The sequence below is a fragment of the Felis catus genome, chromosome D3 (genome assembly GCF_018350175.1).
Source record: "Felis catus isolate Fca126 chromosome D3, F.catus_Fca126_mat1.0, whole genome shotgun sequence".
Classification (NCBI taxonomy): domain Eukaryota; kingdom Metazoa; phylum Chordata; class Mammalia; order Carnivora; family Felidae; genus Felis; species Felis catus.
Genome location: NC_058379.1, coordinates 29,118,290 through 29,144,703, shown reverse-complemented (window position 1 = coordinate 29,144,703; position 26,414 = coordinate 29,118,290). Strand labels below are relative to the sequence as shown.

Genomic DNA, 26,414 nt, shown 5'->3' with positions numbered 1-26,414 from the left:
AGGTTGGTTTGACTCCAGGGTCACCCGTGGAGTCTTGTCATAGAGGGTTTTAGACCCAGTGAGACCAATTCCAGTTATGGGGCAGCAAAAGCAGAGCACCTCATGCTCCCCGTGGTAGGGGGCGCTGTGATGGGTGTGCAGGCAGGTTATCACTGAGTCCTCATACCAGCTCTAGGGGTTCAAGCTGTTACCATCTTCTTTTGGCAGCTGAAGAAACAATTAAAGATCACAGAGGAAACATGATCTGTCCCAGACCCTCCTGTTAATTCTTAATACACCTCTCTACCTGCTTCCTTCCCAGCTTCCTGCACCAGAGCCTCCACCTTCCGTATTTACTGACCAGTGCAGGACTGAGGCTATGTCTTTCCCTATCACAGTCAGTCTCCTGTGCTCTTGGGAAGCCCTGAGCTTGCTGACACCCCACTCCTTGAATTCCTTCTCCAATTCACTTCCACACAGTCCTTTCAGGAAATGCTTGCCCTGCATTTTTTTTTTCTGCTGGTTCCTCGTGCCCCTCCCATTCCTAAATGTGGCTCTCTCAAAAACTCTGCCTGTAGCCCTTTGCCATGCCTGTCCCCTACCCAAAAGGCAGCCGTCTCCCTTCCAATGTGACCTGTCCCACTTCTGCTGGAGCCAGCCCTCCTCTGTGACCTGGCCCAGGTCAAGGCCCTCCAACCTCCATGCTTTTCATTCACCTACATCCACTCATAATGCACTCAGACCCCCTTTTTCAGAAACTAGCTGATCCAGGTTTTAAGGCCATAGAGTATTAATTCAAAGCACAGACTCTGGGCCAGGCTGCCTGGGTCCCAACCCTGGCTCTGACAATTAGCAGCTGTGGGACGCTGAGGCAAGTTCTGTGCCTCAGTTTCCCTACCTGTAAAATAGGGATAATAACAGCACCTACTTCGCAGCATTGTTATAAAAATTAAGGGAGTTAATGCTTGGAAGGGGTTTACATGAGTGTTTGGTGTTTAGCAAGAGTTAGGTAAGGCCTTCTTACTACTATCTTTGATGAGAAAGTACCTAGCCCAGGGGTTCCTAACTGGGGGTCCTTGGGTGGGTTTCTCCCACTCAACTTCCTGAGATTAAATGCAAAATCTTGTGAAGAAATGCCTTTCTTTTTTTTTTTTTTTCAACGTTTTTATTTATTTTTGGGACAGAGAGAGACAGAGCATGAACGGGGGAGGGGCAGAGAGAGAGGGAGACACAGAATCGGAAACAGGCTCCAGGCTCCGAGCCATCAGCCCAGAGCCTGACGCGGGGCTCGAACTCACGGACCGCGAGATCGTGACCTGGCTGAAGTCTGACGCTTAACCGACTGCGCCACCCAGGCGCCCCAAGAAATGCCTTTCTATGGAAAGAGAGGGCAAGGCTTTCAAAGGAGTCCATGACCTAAAATCTGTCAGTTCACAAACCTAATTTTACAGGCACTGAGAGAATAAATAACCTGCCCAAGGCTACAAAAATGACTAGTGGCACAGGTAAACTAACTCTCAGTGAAGTGCACAAATGTTTTCTGAGCAGGAAGCATATCTTATCAAATCACTGGTTTATGACAGTGGGGCACACAGGACTCTAAGCATTAGATACCTTTCAAGGTGCTTAATTAACACCTTGGATAGACACCAAGAGAAGCAATTTAATCAGGATATTTCTAAAGAAATACTTTTCACAAACTTGCAGGTCAAAGATCACCAAACCTAAGCTCTGAAGGAGCCTCAGAGATCACATGACCTGGCCTCCAGTGACTCCCTCCAGACTCTTAAGGTTACTGATAAGTCACTAATAAGCTGCATTTGGACAGACACCCAGGCTTCCTGCCCCAAACCCACTGGTTCTTCCACTGAACTAAGTACTTGGAGACACTCATCAAAAGATGCAAAACAGAGTACCTTTTTCCAAAAGAAAGGAAAGAAAGGAAAAAAAGAAAGAAAGAAAGGCAAACATTCTTTAAAAAATGCTTTGGAAACTAGTTTCTCCCAGAGGGTCCAAGGGGTAAACCAGAAAGCAAATACAAGATCCCATGATCTCTGTGCTCTTTGTTGAGCAATAGAATCAAATATTTGTTTCCTCCCCCATAATATAACCATTAACTTTTGTTAAGACTACAATACTTATTCTATTCATGTAAAAGGTCACTGCAGTGGAGTAAACAAAGTATTTTAAGTGAGTGTGTGCTTGCCTATCACTGCTAACAGTCATGCCTACACTGACCCAGCACTTCAGAGGTTCATCTCCATCTTTTTGAGAAGCTCTGTGAGCAGAGTAAGCATAGAGAAGCTGTGATGCTCACCCAGGATCACACACACAGTACCAGGAGTCCAACCCCGACGCTTGTGATCCTAAACCCTATGTATTCCCAACCAACCTCATCAGTCATTGCTCCCAGGAAGTGCAGAGTGCCCTCTATGAATTTCTTCTATGCATTTATTTAAACTCTAAATGATAACAGCTACACATGCTGTACCCATGTGCCTGGGTCACAGAATTCTGGTGTTCAAACTCACTAGAATTCACTGAATTGAGTGTCACCCCAAACATGCTCCCTGGCTGCCAAAACCTGCTCTCTCGTGGAGCCTGCTGCCAGCCCTTCTTGCCTCTAATAGGCCAGAAGAGTGCCATGGACTTTATGCCCCTCACCTTTCCCTCCATCCAAACAAAGGATCCATGTACAGTGGTACTTCTAAAACACAATTGTACACTAATCAATATCAAGTATAAAGAGAAAATGTTTATGTTTTTAAAAACCAATGGAGATGGTGATGAAAAATACTGTGGCTGAGAGTCTTGGCCATTCTCAAATCCTCAAAGCCTGTGGGAGAGCACCTGATCGCAGGTATGAAGGTGGTAAAATTCCCAAAGGGAAGTGAAAAGCCATGATTACAGGGAGGCAGCTACAGGTGGAAGCTACACAAGCAAACTTGTAGGCCCCCTTGTCCCCTCAGGCACATTCAGGAAAAGGAGACTGTCCTGACCCAGATGCAAGCAAGTCAGCTCCTGCTCCAGAATTGGCTACTTACAGGGTGAGGGAGAAAGGAAAGGACAGGCAGAAGGAAGGTGAATAGAAGCAGAATGCACCACAATGTGCAACCTGTGACATCTTAAAGGTAAATGATAACAAACCAGTCAGTTTGTTATTTTTCACCCACCTTGGCCAGCTAAAATCAGACATCTAAGGTCCCCAGATTCTGAGTGATGATGTAGAATGCAATAAGTACAGAAACTTAGATCAGCAGAGGTGCCTCTCTGTCCACCTGCCTGACCTCTAGGCCCCTGGGTCACCCTGGCAGCTTGGGAGGTCAGCCCCTCTGGCGTTCCATGTGAAGGGACATGCATGTGAGTGCTCAAGAGTCAAACTACTGGGGGTGGGGTGAAGTGGGAAGGAACTGGAAGGCAGAATCAAGGGCTTAACTGGAAGGTAGATTTAGTGGAAGCTAGAGAATCACAGATGAAAACAAATACTAGAACCTGGGGCCCTGACTTAGGACTGGCAGCTGGGAACGGAGAAAGGGGAAAACAACTTCTACAAAGGTCATATGGGAAGAGGTGGCTGTAGGTTAAGACAGGACAAAATGGAGATAGCCTCTCCACCATGGAAGTGCTATGGCAGAGGATGGGGCCTATGTTGGGAGCTGCCTACCATGGCAGTGGGCGGGACTGTACCCCAAAGTATGACCAGCCCACTGTGTCAACAATGCCCCCACGGAGCGCACTGAGGGCTGCAGCTCCAAGAACCAGGCACAGTGCAGAGGCCCCAGGACTCATCTCACTGGAGGGGACCGAGAGGGGATGGAAGCAGAGCCTGCCCACTGTCAGTCAGAGGCACCAGAACAGGTTGTGAGACACAGGACAAACCCAGAGTCACACCTCAGACTTGGGAGCCACACAAGAGGGAACCACAGTGCGTTTCCTGGTCAACTGGCGAGGCGGCTCAGGCAGAGCACGGAGAAAGGGAGTGAGGTAGTATGGCCACAGCAGGCACCTACCAATAGGACAGTCCCAGAACAGCTGTAGGTGGCAGAAACACCTCCAGAACAGCTGGAGGTGGCACATGTACAGAATCACTGCGGCCTCCACGCAGCATTCTGCTAAGGAATTTGCGGTGTACCACTAGGCACCACTGAAAATATGGTCACGGTATCTGAAGTTTAAAACCACTCAGTTGATGGGGGGTGGGAGGGAGGGGAGGGTAGGTGATGGGTATTGAAGAGGGCATCTTTTGGGATGAGCACTGGGTGTTGTATGGAAACCAATTTGACAATAAATTTCATATATCAAAAAAATAAAAAATAAAAAATGAAAATAAAACCACTCAGTTAATGAACACTCACCACAGCGATTACAGGAATGAGTACACCCAAGTTCCCCGCACTGCTAGAAGCCTAGAAAAGAATGGAATCGAGTCATCGGAAGCATGTATTTCTTTCATTAAAGGAGAAAAAAGACAAACATAGTGTTAATTTCAAAGAAATTATGAGATACATACAAAGCGATATATAAACATGCTCACCCAACATCATTTTAATAGCAAAAAAATGGGAAACATGTTAACCAGAACGATTACATAAATCATGGCCCCTGTGTATAATGAAATACCACACAGCTGTTAAAAAGACCGCTTTTGGGGCACCCAGGTGGCTTAGTCAGTTGAGCATCTGACTCGGTTTCGGCTCGGATCATGATCTCATGGTTCGTGAGTTCAAGCCCTGCATCCCCTGCTTGGGATCATTTCTCTCCCCCTCTGTCTGCCGCTCCCCCATTCCTTTCTCTGTCTCTCAAAATAAATAAACTTGAAAAAAAAAAGACAACTTTCTGAAAAATATTTACTCATCCTTGGAAAGTCCCCACAGCAAAATCAGGATTTCAGAGTATGCTATGATATAATCCCAATTATGTAAAATAAATATATCTGCATAAAAAAATCTAGGAAGGAGGGCACCTGGGTGGCTCTGTCAGTCTCTGTCAGTTAAGTGTCCAACTTTAGCTCAGGTCATAATTTCACAGTTTGTGAGTTTGAGCCCCACTGACAGCTCAGAGCCTGGAGCCTACTTCAGATTCTGCAGTTCCTTCTCTGTCTGCTCCTCCCCCACTCATACGTTGTCTCTCTCTCTCTCTCACACACAAAAATAAATAAACATTAAAAAATCTAGGAGGAAGTCTTTCAAAATGTCAGCAATGAGTAGAGGGATTATGGGTGCTTTTTACTTTATTAGTTATAGGTTTCTGCATCTTTTCTATAATAAACATATATTCTTTCCAAGTTATGGAAAATGTGGGGTTACTTAAAAAATAACTAGAAAAAAAATAAATAACTCTAAAAGGTAGGTTCCTGGAGGCTCCTGGGTGGCTTGGTTGGTAAAGCGTTCGACTTCAGCTCAGGTCATGATCTCACAGTTTGTGAGTTCAAGCTCCATGTCAGGTTTATGCTGACAGCTCAGAGCCCAGAGCCTTTCTCTGCTCCTCCCCTACTCATGCTATCTCTCTCTCTCTCTCTCTCAAAAATAAACATTAAAAAAAAAAATGTAAAAAAAGAAAAAAAGAAATCAGTCACCCAGATTACTGTCGGAGGAGTCCAGAAGAGGAAGGCTAAATTAGAGTGAAGGGTTTCAGAACCCCATATTGTACCAGCTACTCCCCCTTGGCCAAGATTTTCACACAGAAGGCTCCTTTTCATTTAGTTTCCAACTTAGCTGTCACCTCCTCAGAACCTCACACAGCCCAATCTAAAATGCCCCTCACCTCACTGTCCCGCTTTGTTTTTGCTGTCTGCAGGAGAAGGCAATTTGTCTGCCTACTCACTTCCATATCCCCAGCACCCACAACAAGGGTCAAGAAACTGTGGCCGATGGCCAAGTATGACCCACCACCTGTTCTTAGAAATAAAGTTTCACAGGAGCACAGCCACCCACCCATTCTTTAATTGGCTTTATGCCACCAGAAGAGAGCTTAGTTGCAGCAGAGACTATATGGCTCACAGAGCCTAAAACAAATATAATCTGGCCCTTTACAGAAAAGGTGAGCTGATCCCTGATCTAGGCACACAGTAGGCAAACAGCAACTGTCTGGGGAAGGGGAAGGGGAAGGGGAAGGGGAAGGGGAAGGGAAAGGAGAGGAGGGGAGGTGGGAGGAAAAGACAAAGGAGGACAAAGGTGGGGAGTCTGGAAGAGAGACTGGTGCCAACATGACATGTCAAAGGGGAGATGATGGGAAAGGAGGCTTAACCCACTTCAACCCCCTTATTCTGTCTATTTGGGACCTCAAGACCTGTCGTTTTGTCTGTTCCTGTGGACCTGTCTCCCTGGAGAGCCCAAGATTAGGTCAGATCGGGCCCTTCTCATGTTGTCACTGAGTTCTGATGAAAGCCTCAGCCCCCTGACTTCATGATGACTGAGAGAAGAAAGAGTGGGTTCTGGGGGAATCCACACTAGGTTGCTGTCACTTACCACCCTGGGCTGAAGGAGGTAGCTGCTACTAGCCAGACATGGTCCTACAAAAAAACCACCCTCTCAGAATCCCTGAGAAGGAACCTTAACCCCTTTGTTCTGGCATTTTACCAGATGCCCCAGGGTGACTGTCCTCCTCCTGCCTACCTTCAGGGCGGGCCCCTTCTCGCTGGCCCGCTCGCTGGCGCGCTTTCCCTCCAGCCCCAGCTGCACAAACAGCTCCAGCAGGTTCATGAGCAGCTCGTCCACAAGGTGCTCGTCCTGGATGTTGGCTGCAATGTTGGCCAGGGCATTGATCACTGCCAGGGAGCAGTGCCTGGTGGAGAGAGAAATGACAGCTGCTACAACACAAGGGCCTACACTGCAGGGGTGAGACTGACTAACTCCTGCCTCATCACACCCCTCTCAGTGCCTGTGAACAGAGGAGCCCTCCAGAGGGGATGAACCTCTCTGTGAACACCAGCTCCTAAAGGAAAGTCAGCTGCTATAGAAATGGCTTTAACCTCTCCAGACATGCATTAAGGACCTTGGGGAACCGTTTAGGTTCCAGGAATCCACACCTATGGAACTTGTGAAGGTCTTAGGATACTGTTTTCTGAGTGTCGAGAGCCCATTACATAGCTAAAATCCTGGCTGGACCCTGCTTTCCTTTCAAATTATAGGTACCCTTAATTCACTATTACCATCTATAAAACTTTCCTTTGATGATCAGCTTCTTCCCCACGCTACCTCCAGCCCACAGTATTAGCTTACATCAGACACTTAGGAAGCACTCAGTGGCTCTGGGACAACCTACATCAGGACAGTGCTGGCCCCACATAACCCCTGGACATGAAGCTGATGATGCCCTCCCCAGCCAGAGACAGCAAACCAGCAAGGCTGGCCTGGCTTCTGAAGGTGCTGGGGGCAGCCAGAGCCTGCCACTTGCATGCTATGTGACCCCAGGTGAGAGGCTCATCTTTGAGTCTCAGTTTCCCCCTGAGTAAAGCAGGAATAAAATAATTCCTTCTTCACAGGGTTTAGGAGGAATGAAACACTCTGTGTGAAATACTGAGCACACCACACCGTCTGACCCCTGGAAATCTCTGAGCAAACAGCACCCCCTTCACAGACACGTGAAATCCTGGGAGGTAAGGGAAAATAAAAGCTTTCACTGGTAAGGAAGAGGACAAACCACTTCTAGTGGCAGTATCAGAAAAGGCTTAATGGAAGGGTGAACTAGAGTCAGAAGTTGAAGAGTTGGTGGGCATGGAGAAGGCCAAGTACTGCTCACAGCAGTAAGATAGAGGCAAGGGTCAGAAGGAAAACAGCAGGGGCAAAGACACGGAGGAGAAGATGTGAAGGCCAAGGAGGTACAGGAGTCACTTTCAGGACAAGGAAGCAATGAGGGAAAGAGTTGTTTTGGTCCATGTGTCAGTTTCTTCACAGAGACCAGGATAGATAAAGGGGAGGTGAGCTGACTGCCTCCCTAAACTAGTCCTTAGGCTGTTCTGGTAGCCTAGGCTCTCAATGGAGGCAGTGAGAAGGCAAAGAAATGACAATGGCAAGAATAGACAAGGAAGCATATCTTGGACTTCTGGAAAAACCAGCCAGACTTTACACAAATATCAAACATGTGAAGATGTAAAATGTCTACTCCCTTTGGCCCTCCAAATCCCACCCCTGGGAATCTATCCTGAGGAAAGCATCAGAGACACTCACAGATATGCAGCTATTAGATTGTTCAACGTAGCACTTGCCAGCAGAAAAACTGGAAAATAACATCCAAGCTAGGGACTAGTTAGAAATATCTCAGTGCTGGGGCACCTGGGTGGCTCACTTGGTTGGACGTCTGACTTTGGCTCAGGTCATGATCTCACAGTCTGTGAGTTCAAGCCCCATATTGGGCTCTGTGCTGATAGCTCAGAACCTGGAGCCTGCTTCAGACTCTGTGTCTCCCTCTCTGCCCCTCGCCCACTCACGCTCTGTCTCTCTCTGTTTCAAAAATAAATAGACATTAAAAAAAAAAATCTCCATGCTGCTATATGATGGAACACTACACAGCCATTAAAGATGACAGGCATATGGAAGAACGTTAATGGCATGGCTTATGTGCTGTTACATAAAAAAGTGGGTAAGCTGGGTGGACACTATGAGCCTGTCTGGAGTCACGGAGGGTTTGGGGTAATGACACTGACATGGTCAGCTCCAGATGGCAGTCGCATGGGGTCTTTCCCTCCTGGTTGTGAATGCACTAATTTGAAGTACATAATGCTTTTGTAGGAAGAAAAGTTTATTCAAAAAATAAATCCCCAAACTTCACACTTTCAAAGACGGCTAAAAACTGTCATGATCTAAAGTGACAATGAGGTCTAGAGAGTTACCTATAGCCATGATCCTTGTAATCTTTAGTAGCTGAGTACACGACAGAGCTGGCCTTCACACTAATCTGCTGGAAGAGATTCCACACTTCCTGATAAATGTATTGCTGGAAGAGAGTGAGGGACAGTTAAACCATGTCATGACTTCTCCATGAAAGCACTCCTTGATACATGGAAAAGGCCCCATCATTCAGAGGGAAAGCTTCTGGAATCATGCATGGACCATAATAAGGCCCTGAAAGACCATCAAGGGCATCCATTCCTAAGGCTTTAGGCAAACCTCAAAGGCTAAAAGGGAGATGGTTTCAATGTAAATCCTATTACATGTTATTAACATCAGCATGAAATAAGTTTAAAGAAACCTCTCTTTTCCCTAGCTCTTATGGAACCATGATACTATTCTCTTTTACTTGGAAAAAATCTCCCTGTTCAATGTCAAGACAGTTGTGAGCATTTAATTCTACAGGGTAAATTTAATCTATTTTAACATTCCTGATAGTCAAAGGAGTGTAACAAAGCTTGCATAGGGTAGTGGGTTTCACAGCAGGTCCTGCCTTACGTTTCCGGTGATAACCAGGCAGCCTAGCTGGTCGATGATGAGAACATCAAGGGGAGAAGGCGGCTGGCAGAATTTCTGTTGCAGGATCTGCAGAATCGGTTCCATGACCTTTGGAGTGTCCCTCAGGGCCACTGCAATGTGTCCCAAGGCTCGGATGGTGTGGTCAGGAATCAAGTGAGCGTCTCTATGGGAGGGAAGAACAGAGGCATTCTCAGAACAGTCCTCTGGGAAATGAAACCCAGAAGCTTCACAAGCTACAGCTAACAGGAACAAACGTTACCACAGTCATCTGACAGTGGCAGCCTGGAATTGTTAACTACCAGAAGAAACATAAAGTCCCTGGCACTGGGCAGTAAGACAGACATCTTTCTCTGCTCCCAAACAGTGGTCCAGGATTGATACTCTACGGTAGGTTTGAACTTAAATCCTGGGACAGATCTGATGCACAACTCCAGACTGCAAGAAAGAGCACAAACATGCAAGACACTGGGTGGCTCCCCAGGTAGGCCTGCAGGGAACACCTGGCTGCCCCCTCAAGGATGGGACATACTTGTCACTCTCCTGGGAGATGTAGAGCCGGTTGGAGAGGCTGGCCAGGAAGGCCTCCACGATCACTGGGTCCACAGTCAAGCCAGCTTTCAGGCACCTGGGACAATAGGAAACCCACACAGCACTGGGTATCAGAACAACAGATGAGTGTTTTGTGTTTGCTTTTTCCCCTTTGTCAGGTCTACAGAGTTTAAAGAACTGCTCTGAGCACTTTTTCGCCAGAAATCTGAATGAAAGTCATTACACAGAATGAATTCAAAGAATTGCTGCAGATTTTGCCCACTTGATAAATATCTCAGTCGGAAACAGTAACTTCATTATTTGACCAGAACAGTTTCCTTCAGAATGTTACCCTAATCCCAATTTAAAATTTCCAGCACTGTTCCTTAACAAAAGTCACAGTAACTAATTCAAGACAGATGGTCCCAGGACAGTTGAGGGAATATTAAATATTATATCAAGGTTTTAATAGTATGCAGAAATGCTTATTTTCTAAAGAAAAGGGGAACTTTTAAAAGCCCGTAAGGACACAAAATCTTTTCAGGCATCTCTCACTCTCTGCATCTGTTTGGCTCTGAGGACACAGGCAGAGAAGAGCTTGTGTCTGATAGAAAGGGGCCACCACATTCTCTCAATTGGGCTTCAGACAGCAAGGAGCCAGAATTCAGACGGAAAGATATATTTTCACATAAATTAGAATATGTGTGGTTCCTGAGTTCGGAGAGCAAGAGTTCACATAGCAGGAGCCTGGGCAGCAAGGTCACGTGATCATATAAACCGCATTTCTTACACTAAAAATTACACAGAAGAAAAAAAGAAGAAACGTGACAATCTATTGTTACTCTGGATGGCAGGCTGATGGACAATTCCTTTCCTTCTACTTTTCTATACATTCTATAAACTTTCTGTTTTTAATTACGTTTGTGATCAGGAAAAGAAAAGCAAGAAGCTTTATTTTTTTAATATGAAATAATCCCTCTTTTTAAATCAGCTATAGGTTTAATCAGAAACAAGCTTTAAAAAATTACAAATGTTTCTTATTTTTTAATAACTGTATCTAAAACCTGTTTCCTTCCTCCCCAGGTCACCCTTCCCTCTGGCCGGTCTCCCACCTGCAGATGTTGTCAATGGCAATGTCCCGGAGCTGCTCATACATGGAGGGTTGGCTCTTCTTTCCCGACATGACATTCAGGGTTGACTCAGAATGCTCGTTGGTTACACTGATTTTTATATCATTACCAGCAACTAAATGTAAAAATTCAAGTATGTATCTAGTTAAGCCTGTCATTTCCCATCCCCTTTTCCATAATTCAAAATCAAAATAATATGCTGATCATTTTTAGCTTATAAAAGCAACCCCTATAAAATGATTTGAACAAACATTTCAGAAACAAAAGTGAGAAGAGGAAGGATGAAACAAACATGTTTAAACAAAGGGAAAAATATTTAAGTTGCAAAGTGATAAATATGTAACACAGCAATTTCTTAAGAAACAGTTCAAAAGTCCTGATGAGCACCCACAGGCACCCAGTCCCGAGGGTGAGACATGCCCTATCACCAAAGGTTATCTAGCTAACGTGCAAAACGGGTAAGGGTAGGGGGTGAGTGTGAGAGCAGGAGCCTTAGAGCCACAGAGACCCCTACTTGTCCCGGGGTCCAGGGAAAAGTCTTTCACCTGCTGAAGACTGGGTTTCTTCATCTGAAGGGAGAGAATAAAGCATCCACCTGCACAGGACTGGGTGGGATAAGCAATACATTAGAGCCCCAGCAGGTGTTAATGAATGCTAATGGTTACAGGTGACCAGATTTGCTCTGAACCTGTGCCACTGTTATAGAAACATGAAAATACACTCACAAGGCAGGGATAGGGACTAGCTGAGATGGAGCATGGACAGTTCCTGGCCCAGTGTCTGGGACACACTGGATTCATGCTTTATACTGCCTCAGTGACAGAGAGAGCTAAAACCCCTCAGTCATAGGAGTATATGCAAGGGGAGGGTGGAGGAAGGAAAGAACTGAAGCCTGGAGGGGGTCATGTAAGGAAAGCCATGAAGAAAGGCGTGAAGAAGGAATGAGCCAAAGTACAGTGCAGGATTGCAGCCCAGCCACAACCTCTCAGTCACAAAACGATGGTGGGCTTGCACACAAGGTCATGTGGATCTTTTCTTGGAGCCTCAAGAGCACATGGCGCGTAGGGACTGGAGAGATAGCTTTGGGTACAGCCATCCATTACCTGTGTGGTATTGACTGTGGCACTTATAGAGCTTCACCAGCACAGGGGATGGAACAACCAGGAAGTCCCGCAGAGATGGCGTCACCGAATGTACCACCACCGGGAACCTCTCACACAGGCGGCCCAGACCCTGTAACACACCATCGACCTGTCACACAACCCAGGTTGTGGCCGGCTGAGCAGGTCCAAGCAGTGAGACGCTGAATACTTCAGATACACAAGTCTGACCAGAAACTTCCAAGGTCAAATCTTCCAAGGCCACTTTGGCCATGGGGCAAAACAAGACAGAAAAAAAGGAGGGTCTAGACTCTGCTCAGTCTAAACGGAGATATATTGCTAAAGTGTGTCCATTTCTTTTGGAAACAAATTTAGGGGAGAAAGGGTATACAGTATGATTTTTGAACAACGGCAAATTCAGAGTTACTGGGGTTTGTATTTCAGCAAGATAAGAGAGCAGAGCTGGCACTGTAGACCTCAGGAGATGTCTTCAACACTTCGCCTGCGACCTTGGGAATGGCCCAGTAGATACAGGGCAGCCTCTTCACAAAGGAGTACTCAGTTGTGCCTGGAAATGACAGAAATCCCTGGCACACTGTCAGCAGTGACTCCCACTCATTGGTGAACTGTGTCCATAGCAGGCTCTAGTTCAAGTTCCTAAAGACAACAACAGCTCAAGGGTGCATAGGTGGCTCAATTGGTTAAGCATCCGATTCTTGATTTTGGCTCAGGTCATGATCTCATGGTCTGTGGGACTGAGCCCCGTGTTGGGCTCATCACTGACAGCACAGAGCCTGCTTGGGATTCCTCCCTCTCTCTCTGCCCCTCCCCCACTCACCCTCTTTCTCTCAAAATAAACAAATAAACATTAAAAAAAAAAAGACAACAGCTCAGACTCTGCTGCTGGTATGCTAATCAGAGCCTGAATGGTGTAACAAGAAAGCTTTGTTGATGGGATCGAAGCTTCTCCAGTGTCAGTGAGACTGACCTGCAGACAGCAGATAAGCAAGGGCAAATGGGCAATGATGACTTTGCTGGATGTCTTAGACTGCAGCTTCTCAGACAGCTTGATGCAAAGATTTTCTGCACCTAAATTCAAAATCAGAGGAGGGTGTGGACAATTAGCAAAGGTCAATTTTACAAAATACATGTTCACCAATTAATCACATAACTAAAAGCCCAGAGGCATACTTTGTGCAGGCTTTATTAATAATAAGTGGTTACACCAAGAAGTATTTACAGGCAGGCATCCTTAACTGAAAACTCATCTCTGTTCCTTTTCTGTTGTGAAAACACCATCCTGCATTGTATGTGACTGCTCTCTCCTCTCTGCTGGCCCTGAGCCTCTTGTCCTCAGTGCTCTGTGTGTGGCAGGCATCCACAGTCTGCTACGTGCTTCCCATTCTGCTGTTCACCCTAGACAAGCACCTTTTCCTCCAGCACGGAGCTCCCACTTCATATAAAAGCCTCAAAAACCAGCAGGAAGCAGTGGAAAGAACACACAGGCCCTGTGGCCTTGCCCATCACCTCCTCCCATGTCCAGTTTCCTAAACTGTGGGACAAGACACCAGACATCGGGGGCACAGCAGACGCCAATGCTTACCTTGCTCATCCTTCACAGCCCAGACCATGAGGTCCACACAGGCAGCATTTGCCTGGCAACGCAGCTTGAGGGGGCTCAGCTCATTGTGGATCCGGTCTGCATCATGCAGAATCTTCTGAAGCTCCCCCTGGCTCGTGTTGAACTGCTCCAGCACAAAATCATGGATCTCCTTCACAAAGGAGGTTGGGAGGTCTGTGGGAAAGAGAGCAGGCATTGCAGGTGGAAACAAAACCACCAAAATTCAGGCAGCAGCTCTATGGTCTTTCTCTAACAGATACCCAAGAGGAGTAGGTCTGCCACTGGCTCCTTTGGTTTCAAGAGTGCCCAGTGGGAAGAGCTTGAATAGGCTGTGCTGCTTCTCGGCACACATGCCACCTGGCGCTCAAAGAAAACAACCATTTCCCAGGGAAGTGAGAGCCATGTTGTTTTAAGCAGTCAATATACTAAAACCCATATGTATGAAACAGAGAAACTGGCATGTATCATCACAGACACTGGTCCAACTAACAATAAGAAATACTTCGGTGATTTTAAGTTTATTTATTTAATTTTGAGAGACAGAGCGAGTTGGGGAGGGGCAGAGAGACAGGGAGAGAGAGAATCCCAAGCAGGCTCTGGGCTGTCAGCACAAAGCCCAATGTGGGGCTTGATCTCAGGAACCATGAGATCATGACCCAAGCCGAAACTAAGAGTTGGGACACTCAACGACTGAGCCACCCAGGTGCCCCAACTTTTTTTTTTTTTACAAGAAGGTTGTTGGCTATCAGCTAAGGGCAAAATCTGGTTGCAGTCTGAAGAAGAGAATTCCCTGGCTACAGGGCTGGATCTTTGGGGTACCCAGAGTTCACAGCTTCTTCAAACTCTCATCCTTAGGGCCTGAAAAATCAGAAGAACCTCTGTGATGGGCACAAGTCAGAAGAGCCAAGGAAGCTGGCAACATGCAGCTCAGGTGGGGAGAGAAGCCTCGGGGTTCCTGGGGGTCAGGCTGAGCCCAGTCCCCTGCACCCTCATTTGTGAACTTAACATTCGCTGGGGCCCCAGCCAGACTCAATCCCAGGAGCTCTTAAAATTGAATTAGGAAAACAGCTAACTAGATTACAGTACATCTGCTTGACCGAATATTACACACTGATCAAAACTTATGTTGAGGGGTGCCTGGGTGGCTCAGTCAGTTAAGTGCCAGACTTCGGCTCAGGTCATGATCTCAAGGTTCATGAGTTCGAGCCCTGCATTGGGCTCTGCACTGACAGTGTGGAGCCTTCTTGAGATTCTCTTCCTGTCTTTCCCCCTCTTGTGCTCTTTCTCTCAAAATAAATAAACTCAAAAAAGAAAAACTTATATTGACAAAAAGTGCTCTGTAACATAAGAGAAGAATGCAGAAAACATGTTTTAAAAATGTACTAAAGGGTAACTGGAAGGAAGGGCTAAACTTGTGTGTGTGCACGTGCTAAACTATTAAGACACTTTTTCTCTGAGTTACAAGATTATAAGTGCCTCATTTTCTTATTTTTTAACTTTTTAAGATATCTGAAATAGACACATTGAATTATATACATATTCAGGTGATCAGGACACTACAATATGGCCATGTCAGGAAAGCTCCTGAGGAAATAAATCCACCAAAGAAGCTGTCATGGATGGTAAAAGGGGCACAGGATTATGAGAGTTTTTTTTTCTTACTTGCTTTTTTTTTCAAATCTCAGTAATGTGACATGTTACCTATGTGTTTTTAAGTGGCCCCAGCAGAAAGGAAGCACAGACCTGCGGCAGTGGCCTAGAGCCTAGTGTCATCATTGTCACACGTGGGCACAAACCACCTTTACCTTTCATGTAGTACAGAGTATCACGTAGCATCTTGAACATGGCCACGTAGAGAGGGTCGCTGAATGTGGTGTAGTAGAGATCAGCACTAGGATTGGCCTGTGAGGGAGCAGAGGCACATGACCATGCTACAGAAACTCACCCCTGGACCTCCCTTTGCCTTCCAGGGAGAGGCATGGGTATTATACCCCTGATGTAGCATTAGAGAGACAGAACGACCGTTTATCATGATTCACCACTTGGAACACTTGAATTATTCTCCTCACACTCTCAAGCATCAGCCAGAGGAAAACAACAGATAAACTCAAGCTATCCAGAGATGCCTATGGGGGGGCTGCTCCCTGCATCCCAGAAGGGCGAACCACCCTTCTGGGCTGAATGTTCACTATCTTTGGCCGTCTTATGGGAAATGAAGAGAAAGACAATCAAGGGGCCACCAGACCACTGTGAGATGATCTATTAAAAAGAACCGGCACAGAGCAAGCTCTCGGGTGGCAGCTGCATTGCCATTATGGGGACTAAACTGGAAACTCACTGACAAGCCTGTCTCTCCAGCCACCCGCCCTATCCCCCCTGCCCCCCCCAAAAAAACACCCTTCCTGTTCTCTCCATGCACAAGTTCATGTCAGGCTGACCTCAGGGTGGCACCCTCAAAAGGGACGTACCTCTATCACGCTGGCTACAACTGCATCCAAGGACTTGAGAACAGGCTCCTCGACAATCTTCTTCACCTATTAGGGAAATAGGATCGCATGAGGCACCTGATGAACACAGTGAGAGACAGGAATGGCAGCTCCTTCAACTAAAGAACAAATCATGCTGACAGATAAATCCACAGAACGAGCGTGAAAAATGGGATGGAAATGACTGGCCAGCAATATACTCATGATAGCTCCACATCAAACTACACACACAAAATGTCCTTAATTCTGCCATCACTTGGATGTGTTTTCTTGCCCTCGATTGGGAATAACATAAAAGCAGGAAAGGAACCAACTCCCTCAAATTTGCTGACATTAGATTTCCATTTCCAGAATGTGAAAGTGTTCAGACTCAGCATCACTAACAATTTATCCAAACCTTCTCCCAGACATCAGGGACACCTTCACAGATGGTCCTCAGCCCTGATGACTCTGCCTCTTCCCACAGGCCTCGTGCACTGGCTCATCTGAAGCTGCCTAGGTACTCAGAGTACAGCATATATTCCAACAGAAGATATTATTTCTACCCGGTCTCTGTACCAGCACTTAGTACAGAAAGGAACCATTCTGTCAACCACAGAACGTCTGGGTAAAAACAGCCTGCCACCCCCATGGTAGTACTTAAAGAAGTAGATTTTTTTTAATGTACAGACAATGATAAACAACATTCCAGGAGAAGAAATGAAAAATTGCCTAGAAGAAAAGCTAACCTTGAGAAATTAAAATATACTGGAAAAAATAATTTCCTCTATGAAGAGTCTGAAACATGCAGCCTTCAGTTGGGATTTTTGACATGATACTTGAAAGTCACTTGATCATCTGAGAAGGCCACCCAGGCCATGTTCCATCTGGGACATGCAATTAGTAATTCATTGTGGCTCTATCCTCAGTAATTATTGCCAATGCTTTAATGTCTTCCTACATCTTCAGCCTAAAGCCATCCTTTCTGAGTGACTTCTGTTCACATGCCACACTGAAGGAGATGGCTGCTCTCTCCGGCACATGCTTTGTGCTTTCAAAAGTGTCATCCTTGTTCCCTCTCATTCTTTCCAAAACAGAAAATCCCATCTTTAGGGTCTGTCCCTGATAACATCTCCACCCCTACCTACCCACTTGAATCTATTTCAAAGCAACCCAGCTCAATCATAACACCTTCAGAGTCCCTGGATCAAAGACCCATCTATTTTGGGACTGGGACAATGGCACCAATGTCTTATCTGACTTCACTTCAGCGGTCATTCCTAGATACCCAAATATGAAAAATTTAGGTTTTGTACTGATCTAAAAAGAGCAGCGCATGGGAGGGAGTCAGGTGTAATAGGAACTAGACTGGGGATCAGACTCCCTGGGCTGAGCCCTATCTCTGCCCTTTGCCTATGGTTCCTTGATGTATTTGGCACTGACTGCCTTACCTCTAAAATGTGGATGAATGGCTGCCTCTCCCACACAAGTGCTGCAAGGATTCAGTGACAATATAGCACACAAATGACTCCACGAATACTACTCTGCTTCCTTCCTTAATTGAAAATTTATGACTTCTAACTGGTGTTCTGAAATACTGAAAATCTCCTAGATTTTCTTAAAAAAAAAAAAAAAAAAAAAAAAAAAAACACAGGCCAACACCACTAGCAATTTTACTGCTAGATGTACACAGGATCTCTTGTTCCACTAAAGCTTTCCTTACCAAGTTTAAGAGTTCTCGAAGCATTTCTAGTGGAATACTGAATTCCTTATAGGTGATGCCATTGAAAAGAGGAGAAACTGAAAAGCTGGAACTGATGGTGGAGAAGTAGTGATCGGGCTCCAGGGCACTCCCATCAGGTAAGCAAGACACTGGCAGAGGGGAGGAGAACCAGAAAATCAGTCACGTTAACAAACCACCAGAATACTTCCTCAAGCTGATCAAGCTGACTCCTCAATAACCAACAAAAGTGTACAGTTTGCTTTTGTTTATACTCCAATCCTTTGTTTTTTAATTAAGAAGTAAAGACTGGAGGGCACCCGGGTGGCTCAGTTAGTTAAGCATCTGACTTCAGCTCAGGTCATCTCTCACAGTTCATGAGTTCAAGTCCCACATCAGGTAAGCTTGAGCCCTGCTTCGGGTGAGGCCGCTTCTTTCTCTTTCTCTCCTCCCTAACTCTCTTTCTGCCTTTCGCTCACTTGCACCCTCTCTCTCAAAAAAAAAAAGGTGGGGGGCGGTAAAGGCCAGATTTCAAACACTTGGAAAGTGATGCCACCCCTCTTGGGGGGGTGTTTCAGGTCAAAGCTCAGATACAATCACATCCTAGTATTTTCAACACAGACAATATAACTTAATGTAGGAAGAAAAAATTACACCTTTTTAAAGGTTGACAGATGCAAACATTTGAGGTCCACAGGACCCCAAGGTATTTTACCACCAAAATTAGGACAAAAATGCATATTATTAGATGTTTCAAAATCAGAAAAATAAAGTCAATCATTGAACACTTATGAATAAAGTGTCCACATGTAAGTGAAATCATGCTGTTTATTTTCTTTTATTTTCTCTCCATGTTTGGCTTATTTGACTTAGCATAATGTCCTCCAGGTTCATCCATGTTGTTACAAACAGCAAAATCTCCTTTCTTAAGGCTGAATAATATTCCATTATAAATGTGTGTAAACCGTAAGATCATGACCAATAAATAAGGTAAGAAGTTTGTGATCAGAGGGCATTTCCCATATAGACGCTATGAAATAAGGACTAAGTCCTGTGTGGCTGAGCTAGCCAGCGTGTGGTAGGCAGAGATGGAGGCAGAAGACAGGAACTGCACAGCCAAAGATCAAGGGTTTGGGATGTATGCAAAGGGAGGGGAAGGAGTCATTGAAAGTTTTTAAGCTGGAAATGAAATGATCAGATTGGGGCACCTGGGTGGCTCAGTTGGTTAAGCGTCTGACTTCAGCTCAGGTCATGATCTCACAGTTTGTGAGTTTGGGCTCCATGTTGAGCTCTGCACTGATGGCTCAGAGCCTGGAGCCTGCTTCAGATTCTGTATCTCCCTCTCTCTCTCCCATTCCCTCTCCCTGCTCATGCTCTGTCTCTCTGTCCCTCTCAAAAATAAGCAAATATTAAAAAAAAAAAAAAGAGAGAGAGAGAGAGAAAGAGAGAGAGATGATCAGATTTGTGCTTTAAAAAAATAAATAAAATAAAATAAAATAAAATAAAATAAAATAAAATAAAATAAATAAGAAGAAATAACTCGTAGGGTGCCTGGATGGCTAGACGGTTGGCTCAGTTGGTTAAATGTCCAACTCTTGGTTTCAGCTCAGGTCATAATTTCACGGTTGGTGAGTTTGAGCCTCACATTGGACTCCCTGCTGACAGTGCCCTGTTTCCCTCTCTCTCTCCCCCTCCCCTACTCACACTGTCTCTGTCTCTCTCAAAATAAATTAATTCATGAAAGAAAGAAAGAAAGAAAGAAAGAAAGAAAGAAAGAAAGAAAGAAAGAAAGAAAGAAAGAAAGAAACTCTTTTAAAAAATTCTTACAGCTCTGTGGAAGTGGAAGAGGGCCTGGAAAGAGAAGAGAGACAAAACGTAACAAAAATCAGAGTCAGGGCACCCTGGCCGGCTCACTCAGTAGAGCATGAGGCTCTTGACCTCAGGGTTGTGAGTTCGAGCCCCACATTGTGTATAGAGATTACTTAAAAATAAAATCTTTAAAAAAAAAAAAAAAGAGGGGTGCCTGGGTGGCTCGGTCAGTTAAGCATCCGACTTCGGCTCAGGTCATGATCTCGCGGTCTGTGAGTTCGAGCCCCGCGTCGGGTTCTGTGCTGACAGCTCAGAGCCTGGAGCCTGTTTCAGATTCTGTGTCTCCCTCTCTCTGACCCTCCCCCGTTCATGCTCTGTCTCTGTCTCAAAAATAAATAAACGTTAAAAAAAATAATAAAAATAAAATAATAATAATAAAAAAAAGAAAAAAGAAAAAAGAAAAGAAAGAAAGAAAAGAAAAGAAAGATCATAGTCAAACAGAGGCACTCAGGCAGAAAAGGAAGAAGGAGTAGTGTGCTTCCTGCCTGTTTCTTTGACAATGAAGTGCACTCCCAAGAGCAGGAAAATCATCTGCGGAACTCACCACTGAGGCAGAGAGGCTGGCACAGAGGCTGGCCTGAGCACTGCTGAGTGTCAGCCTGCATCTGCTGAAGGAGCACAGGAAGCTCACACAATCAGCCCACACCTGGGTGCACCCTAATCCTGAGTACTCACTAGAAGTGCTCAAAGCAGGGCAGCCCCAATAGAGAAGGACCCCTGAGTACAGAGAACAGAAGAAGAGCTGTTCACCAGGGAAAAAGAAGCCTGTGAGGGCACATCATGGCTGTCTTCAGATGCCCCAAGGACAGGCAGGTGGCCAAGGGGCTGTTTAAAGCCTAAAGGGATATATTCAACCACAAGTGATTCTCTCTGGGAGGAGTGGGAGTTTGAGTGGGTGAGCTTGGCCCCTTTACATTTTAACATACACATAGATAATAACACAGGGTACATTCTTACACAGCCAAGAGATACTCTATGCAACACTGCCCACATTTATTTGAGTTCAGATTCTCCCCTCATTTTTTAAAAATTCCCTTCACATCTTTCAAGATCCTATTGAGAAATGCTTTTAATAATTAGCATGATCCAAAGATGGAATAAGTGGCATTGTGAGGCATGGCATTCTGGTTTCCCCACTTCCTACCACTTAACCTGAGTCTTACTTTCCTTGAAGATAAGGTAGAGGTGATTTTACCACATGTCTGACACTGTACAGGGCTGTCATATGAATCAAATTCAGCAAATTATGTGGAAATGCTTTTATTGTATTTTTAAAAATATTATTTGCATACTTAATGACCTTCAAACAAAAAAAAAGAAGGACCTACCATTATTACTTTCACCTGAAAACCAGCGCTTTCCTAATTTATTAAAATTCTGATAGCAGGCACATGGGGTCTGTATATTATTTTCTGCACTTTTTTCCATATTTGAAATATTTTAAAATTAAATTGTAAGAAGTCTGAACAAAACTAGAAACTAAATGCCTTATAAAAGCTTGACTCTCTAGATGCACAACAGCAGAACACTAGTATTAGCATCTTTAATGTCACAAGAGCTCACAGTGAACCTGCCCGCCAAGTTACTAGGTCAATATTCTGGTCAGAAAGGTGAAGCCCACCTTCAAAGTAGTGAAAAGCAGATCCTCCAGGGGAGCTGGGAGGGGGCATCCCACGTTCAGGGCTGACCTGAAACACAAAACCACCTGACATATCAGAAAACGCCAAACCTCAGGCAGTTTTGCCTCAGACAAGGTCTCTGCCAGCCCAACATTTGTACCTCAAGTCCTAGTTCACACCTCACCTCCTCCCCGAAGCCCACCTTAGCTACAGCATTCTCTACTATATATCATATGCCTAAATTCTTTGTGCCTAGCCATATATTTTATACATCATTACTGAGATGAATTATTCTCAGCATTTGGTGTCTTTATCTTGTGACCATGAGTCAATTATATACTTCTTAAGGGCACCAACTGTCCCCGACTCAGAATAGAGCTTGGCACCCAACTGCTAGGAAACATACTTCATGACTAGGAGATTAAATCACTTCTAAATCTTCAATAGACAAAAGAAGCCTTTATTTTACAGAGATTTCCAGTGAGAACCTTTTCTGTTTTGTGAGTTTCCTTGAATAGCACGCGAGTGGGGTTTTTTTCCGAGTACTTCACAAGACCTGACCTCTTTGCCTGCCTCCCAGGAGCATAGCCCCACCTGAGAGATGCTGGACACGCTGCTGGTCTTCCTCTTCAGGGTGCCCTCCTGACACACTGTCAGCAGATTGCTGGGGAGGATGGAACGGAAGTCATTGAAAGATCGCCTCCGCACGCCTTCAAGCTCCTCAGGGACTCGGAGGGAATGAGGAGGGACTTTGGGGAACAGTTTTGACAGGAGAGACTCTTCCGTATTGCTGTAACGCCCAAATGCTCGTGAGATTCCTATCAGGCATGGGATCGCGTATTTGCAAAGGTATTCTAAAAGACAAAGAGAGAATGTTCCAATACCAGAAAGCTCCCTGGGAGAGAGCTGTGCTGCACCAGCTTGTAACACTGGCTGACATCTCACAACCTCCCCCTACCCCCAAGTAGGGGGTCAGAACAAGTCATAGCAACAGGTTAGCCTTAAGGGCTAACATTAACAACTTCAGACTACATCTCCATCACACTGCTCTTTTTGGGAGGTCTTAATCTGTTCATGGTACACTCAAATCAATAACACAGGTAAGTCTTGTTATCAGGTACCTTTACTATACTTAAACCATATATTTCTTCCTCCTGGGATTCTATAGGTAACCTCATACTAGAGGCAGTCAGGCATGTTATAGGTGAGGAAACTGAGGCCCAGAAAGGGTGAGGTGACTTGTCTAAAGTCACCTGGCATTCAGGTAGCAGAGCTGTGCTCATGACCCCCATGTGACCTCTTTAACACACAACAAAGGCAAACTAATATAGGAAGGTTTCATCCATCAAGTACATAAATAGTAAAGAACAAAAAAAGAAGACTGGGAAAAGCAAGGGAAAAAAATAATCACAAACCATTAAGGAAAAAAAAAAAAGCCTTGGATCTATAATCATACCTTTTTCTTGAATCTCCAAGGCCTGGCACATTCCCAAAAGAACATGCAAAACCTGCAAAAGTGCCTCTAAAATCTGTAACAGCCAAGGAAACAGAAAAGACAAACGTATAAATAAAATCGGATAAGTACCACAAAATTCATTCAGAATTGGAAGGATCTTTAGACAATATCTTGTCCAACCCCATATGTGACACATAAAACCCCGCATGACAGCTCTGCCAAGTGGCCAATCAGTTGACCTTCTAGAGACAGAAACTTGCCCTCCTGGGTTGGCAAAGAGCGCCTCCTAACTCTGGGCCAATGTTGTCCTCTGGGGCTTGTGACCACTGGCCTTGGAGCTACACCTTCCATATTTGAGACAGGTGATAGGACCCCAAATCTCTTTTCATGGTTAAATATCTCTAGTTCTTTTAATCCATTTCTTATGATTACAAGTCCTTCATGATCCTGAGTGCCAGCTTCTGATTTCACAGTAGTCCCATGTGTCAGAAACAGTCTCTAATTGTGGTGCTCAGGAAGATACATTAATATTCCAGGGATGCTGGGACTCCCCCTGAGTAATCATCAAACTCAACACAGATTCTAGCCTTCCATATACATGACATCAGTTGTTCGGCAGCCACTTCACAATGCTGGCTCAAAGAGCTCACTGATATGTAAAATACTTAAATCTTTTTTACACATGCTGCCAACTCTACTGATGTTGGTATTTTTCGCCTGTCACTGATGTCTACAAAAACTCAGGGGATTAGCTTTAGCTCATTATACTGGTCTCTGATTCCCAGCTTTGTATCATCTACAAATGAAACCAACTTCCTTTCTGAATTTTCATTTATGGCCCTGGCTCCTTTTGCTTCAGTGTATAGGGCAGACCTAGGGAAGCCTCCTGCTGGGCCAGCACCCTGTCACCCTCTGGGATGGCCCTTTAGGCAGCTTTGCAAACTTTCCAAATTGTTTTGACCCTCAGCCCATATTCCAGATTCAGGATGTCAGGAGGAGTGTTTGTCTAAACCCTGGATGAAGATCAACTAGACTGTATCTACCTTATTTCCCTCTACTACCAGTCTTGGAAATCCCAGACAAAGAAGAGAATAAAATTGGTCTCATACAACGTGTTCCTAATCAAGGCAAATTTCTGACATTTTGCTAATGTTAAATGATGCTGAGTAACATACAAAGACTTGAAAAGCAATGCTTTCTCCACTTTGTGTACTGAAGTTATGCCATCATCTTTAGCATTGACATTTTGATAAATGTTATTTACAGAAAAGCCCTTAATTTCTAGCCTAACTTTTGAAATAATGATACATGATTCTAGTAGATCTAGTTATCTCTTTAGCCAACTTACAAATAAAGAACGTAAACTAAGAAAAAAGAATGGAGAAGAATGTTAATGACAGAAATACTGACAATAGAATTTACACTTTGATATGAAGAGATTTTAGAAATTAAAAAAAGATACAAGGACTCAAAAAGCATAGCTAGCTGGGAATATTTAACATATAGACAAGCAACCAGGCACTCCTTTGCAGGTCCTGAGGATAGCAGCATATACATACTGATTTTTAAAACAAAAAATCTGATTAAGAAAAAGTTTAGATTATGATCGTATTCTTTGTTTAAAAAGGAGGGGAGTATGAAATGCATTTAAGTAACATTTCAACAAAATAAATTCAAACCAAAAAAAATTAGGGCACTTAAAATCTGGGTATAATTTCAACAATCTAGATCATTTCCTTCCATGAATGACTTCAATCTCCAACAGGGATTGTGAGCCATCAGGAAAGTCAGCTGCCTTGGCCTTGTGCTGCCTACCTCACAGAATTATGGGGAGGGCTGGATGAAAGAGGACTCAAGTGGTCACTGGGTATTGTTAGTATATATTTAACATTTCTTAGGTGTGTTAGTACAAAATAAATCAACATAAACAACCAAATCACTTCAAAATTTTATTTACTCTTTTCTGTTACTTTGGGACTCTCTTTGATCATACAGAAATGCACTCCAACTCACCACACACTTACCTCATCCCGAAGTGAGGGGTCCCTATAAGCCACATCAGACAGCAAAGTGACCAAGCAGAAGCTGAAACTCTCTGCAACCGGGAGGGTGGCTGGAAGGCACACAGACATGAGACAGATCATTACCACTGAGACACTGGGCTACACGTACTGGCCACCTGATTCAGTAAGTTCCCTTTCTCACAGGATCTGCCAAGGGAGGGGTGGCTGCCCTCAGTGAGGTGAACCTGAAAAGAACAGATATGGGCCCAACATGTTTGCTGAGAAATACCCCTAATTTATTTTAATAGAATGCTTTGGTTCAACAAACTTAAATGTTTCTGAGCCAGTTTATAGTTTGAGATTATACAGCTCTCTCAACATAACAGACTCCATTTTTTAATTCCTGACCTAAATTTCTACCTAGGGTGAGAAACCAATCTTGATAAAGTGTTAGAAATGGTATATGAGGCTACCTGTCAAATACCAATTACCACTACTTCAAACTGAATTGTTTATATTTCTTTTCTGCTTTATTTTGACAAATGGAGAACATCCTAATAAGAGCTTCCAAAGATTTGCTCTATTCCTAATAGGTTTTTAAGCCCATCTACTACCGAGCCCCCTCATTGGGAGGTTCTCAGGAGCATGGACTCAACGTTGGGAAGGGATCACTGTACCTAAAAGACCAAAGCTAACCAGTACTTCTATGGTGTGCACCTTAAAAATGTCAGAATCACTGCTGTGTAGATCCAATTGCTATTAAATATTTAATCAATTTTGAGCATTGAATTTAATCAAGGACAGAGAGCTGCCCACTGATTTATGGATCTATTCATAGTACATGGCAGAAGACTGTTATGTGTTCACTTCCGTACTTATAATTTTAAGATGCAGATCTAGGTCCTTCTCAAAGTAGAGTGTGATCAGGATCACCTGGAGGCTTCCTTGTCCCAGACTTCTAATTCAGCAGCTCTGATGCAAGGACTGAGAATCTGCATTTCTGACAAGTTCTGACACTGAGGCTGCTGATCCAGGAATGCCACTTTGAGAACTACTGCTCTAGAGTTTAAAGGTCTAAATCATACTGCCTTCGTAAAAAATAAAAGAGTGAAATGTTACCCAATAATTGGAGATTTATATATCCCTAACAATGCTTCAAATAATGCTAACACTTACATTCTAATAGGAGTCCATGTACATAGAAGCGGTATTTGTTTGGAAAGGAAAGAAAATAGAATCAACTTCTACTGGTATTCTACTTCTCCCCAAGTTAGATAACAATGGTTGACTGAGAGATGTTTGACTTTTTAGCAATGCTTTCTATCTAATCTGTAGACCTTTAGGGTGGGAGGATGAACGAAATAGGGGAAGGGGATTAAAAGGTACAAACTTTCAGTTCTAAAACAAATAAGACACAGGGATACAATGTACCACATAGGGAATACTGTCAATAATAAGTATCAACTTGGTATGGTGATGAATGATAGCTAGATTTATCACTGTGATCACTTTGTAAT

General features: G+C 44.4%; 1 protein-coding gene across 1 annotated transcript in view; it reads right to left on the bottom strand.

Moving 5' to 3' along the window:
• Window positions 1-26,414, bottom strand: part of PI4KA (phosphatidylinositol 4-kinase alpha) — a 112,122-nt gene that overhangs the window by 64,943 nt on the left and 20,765 nt on the right. Inside the window, exons 4-19 of the mRNA XM_006938723.5 lie at window positions 24,919-25,007; window positions 22,895-22,967; window positions 22,033-22,292; window positions 21,441-21,507; window positions 17,954-18,102; window positions 16,234-16,299; window positions 15,571-15,667; window positions 13,748-13,939; window positions 13,133-13,233; window positions 12,148-12,277; window positions 11,027-11,159; window positions 9,916-10,011; window positions 9,366-9,549; window positions 8,810-8,913; window positions 6,594-6,762; window positions 4,335-4,385 (exon numbers count right to left, since the gene is read on the bottom strand). Coding sequence (XP_006938785.2) covers window positions 4,335-4,385; window positions 6,594-6,762; window positions 8,810-8,913; window positions 9,366-9,549; window positions 9,916-10,011; window positions 11,027-11,159; window positions 12,148-12,277; window positions 13,133-13,233; window positions 13,748-13,939; window positions 15,571-15,667; window positions 16,234-16,299; window positions 17,954-18,102; window positions 21,441-21,507; window positions 22,033-22,292; window positions 22,895-22,967; window positions 24,919-25,007 — 1,961 coding nt within the window. The remainder of the gene's footprint in view (window positions 1-4,334; window positions 4,386-6,593; window positions 6,763-8,809; window positions 8,914-9,365; window positions 9,550-9,915; window positions 10,012-11,026; window positions 11,160-12,147; window positions 12,278-13,132; window positions 13,234-13,747; window positions 13,940-15,570; window positions 15,668-16,233; window positions 16,300-17,953; window positions 18,103-21,440; window positions 21,508-22,032; window positions 22,293-22,894; window positions 22,968-24,918; window positions 25,008-26,414) is intronic.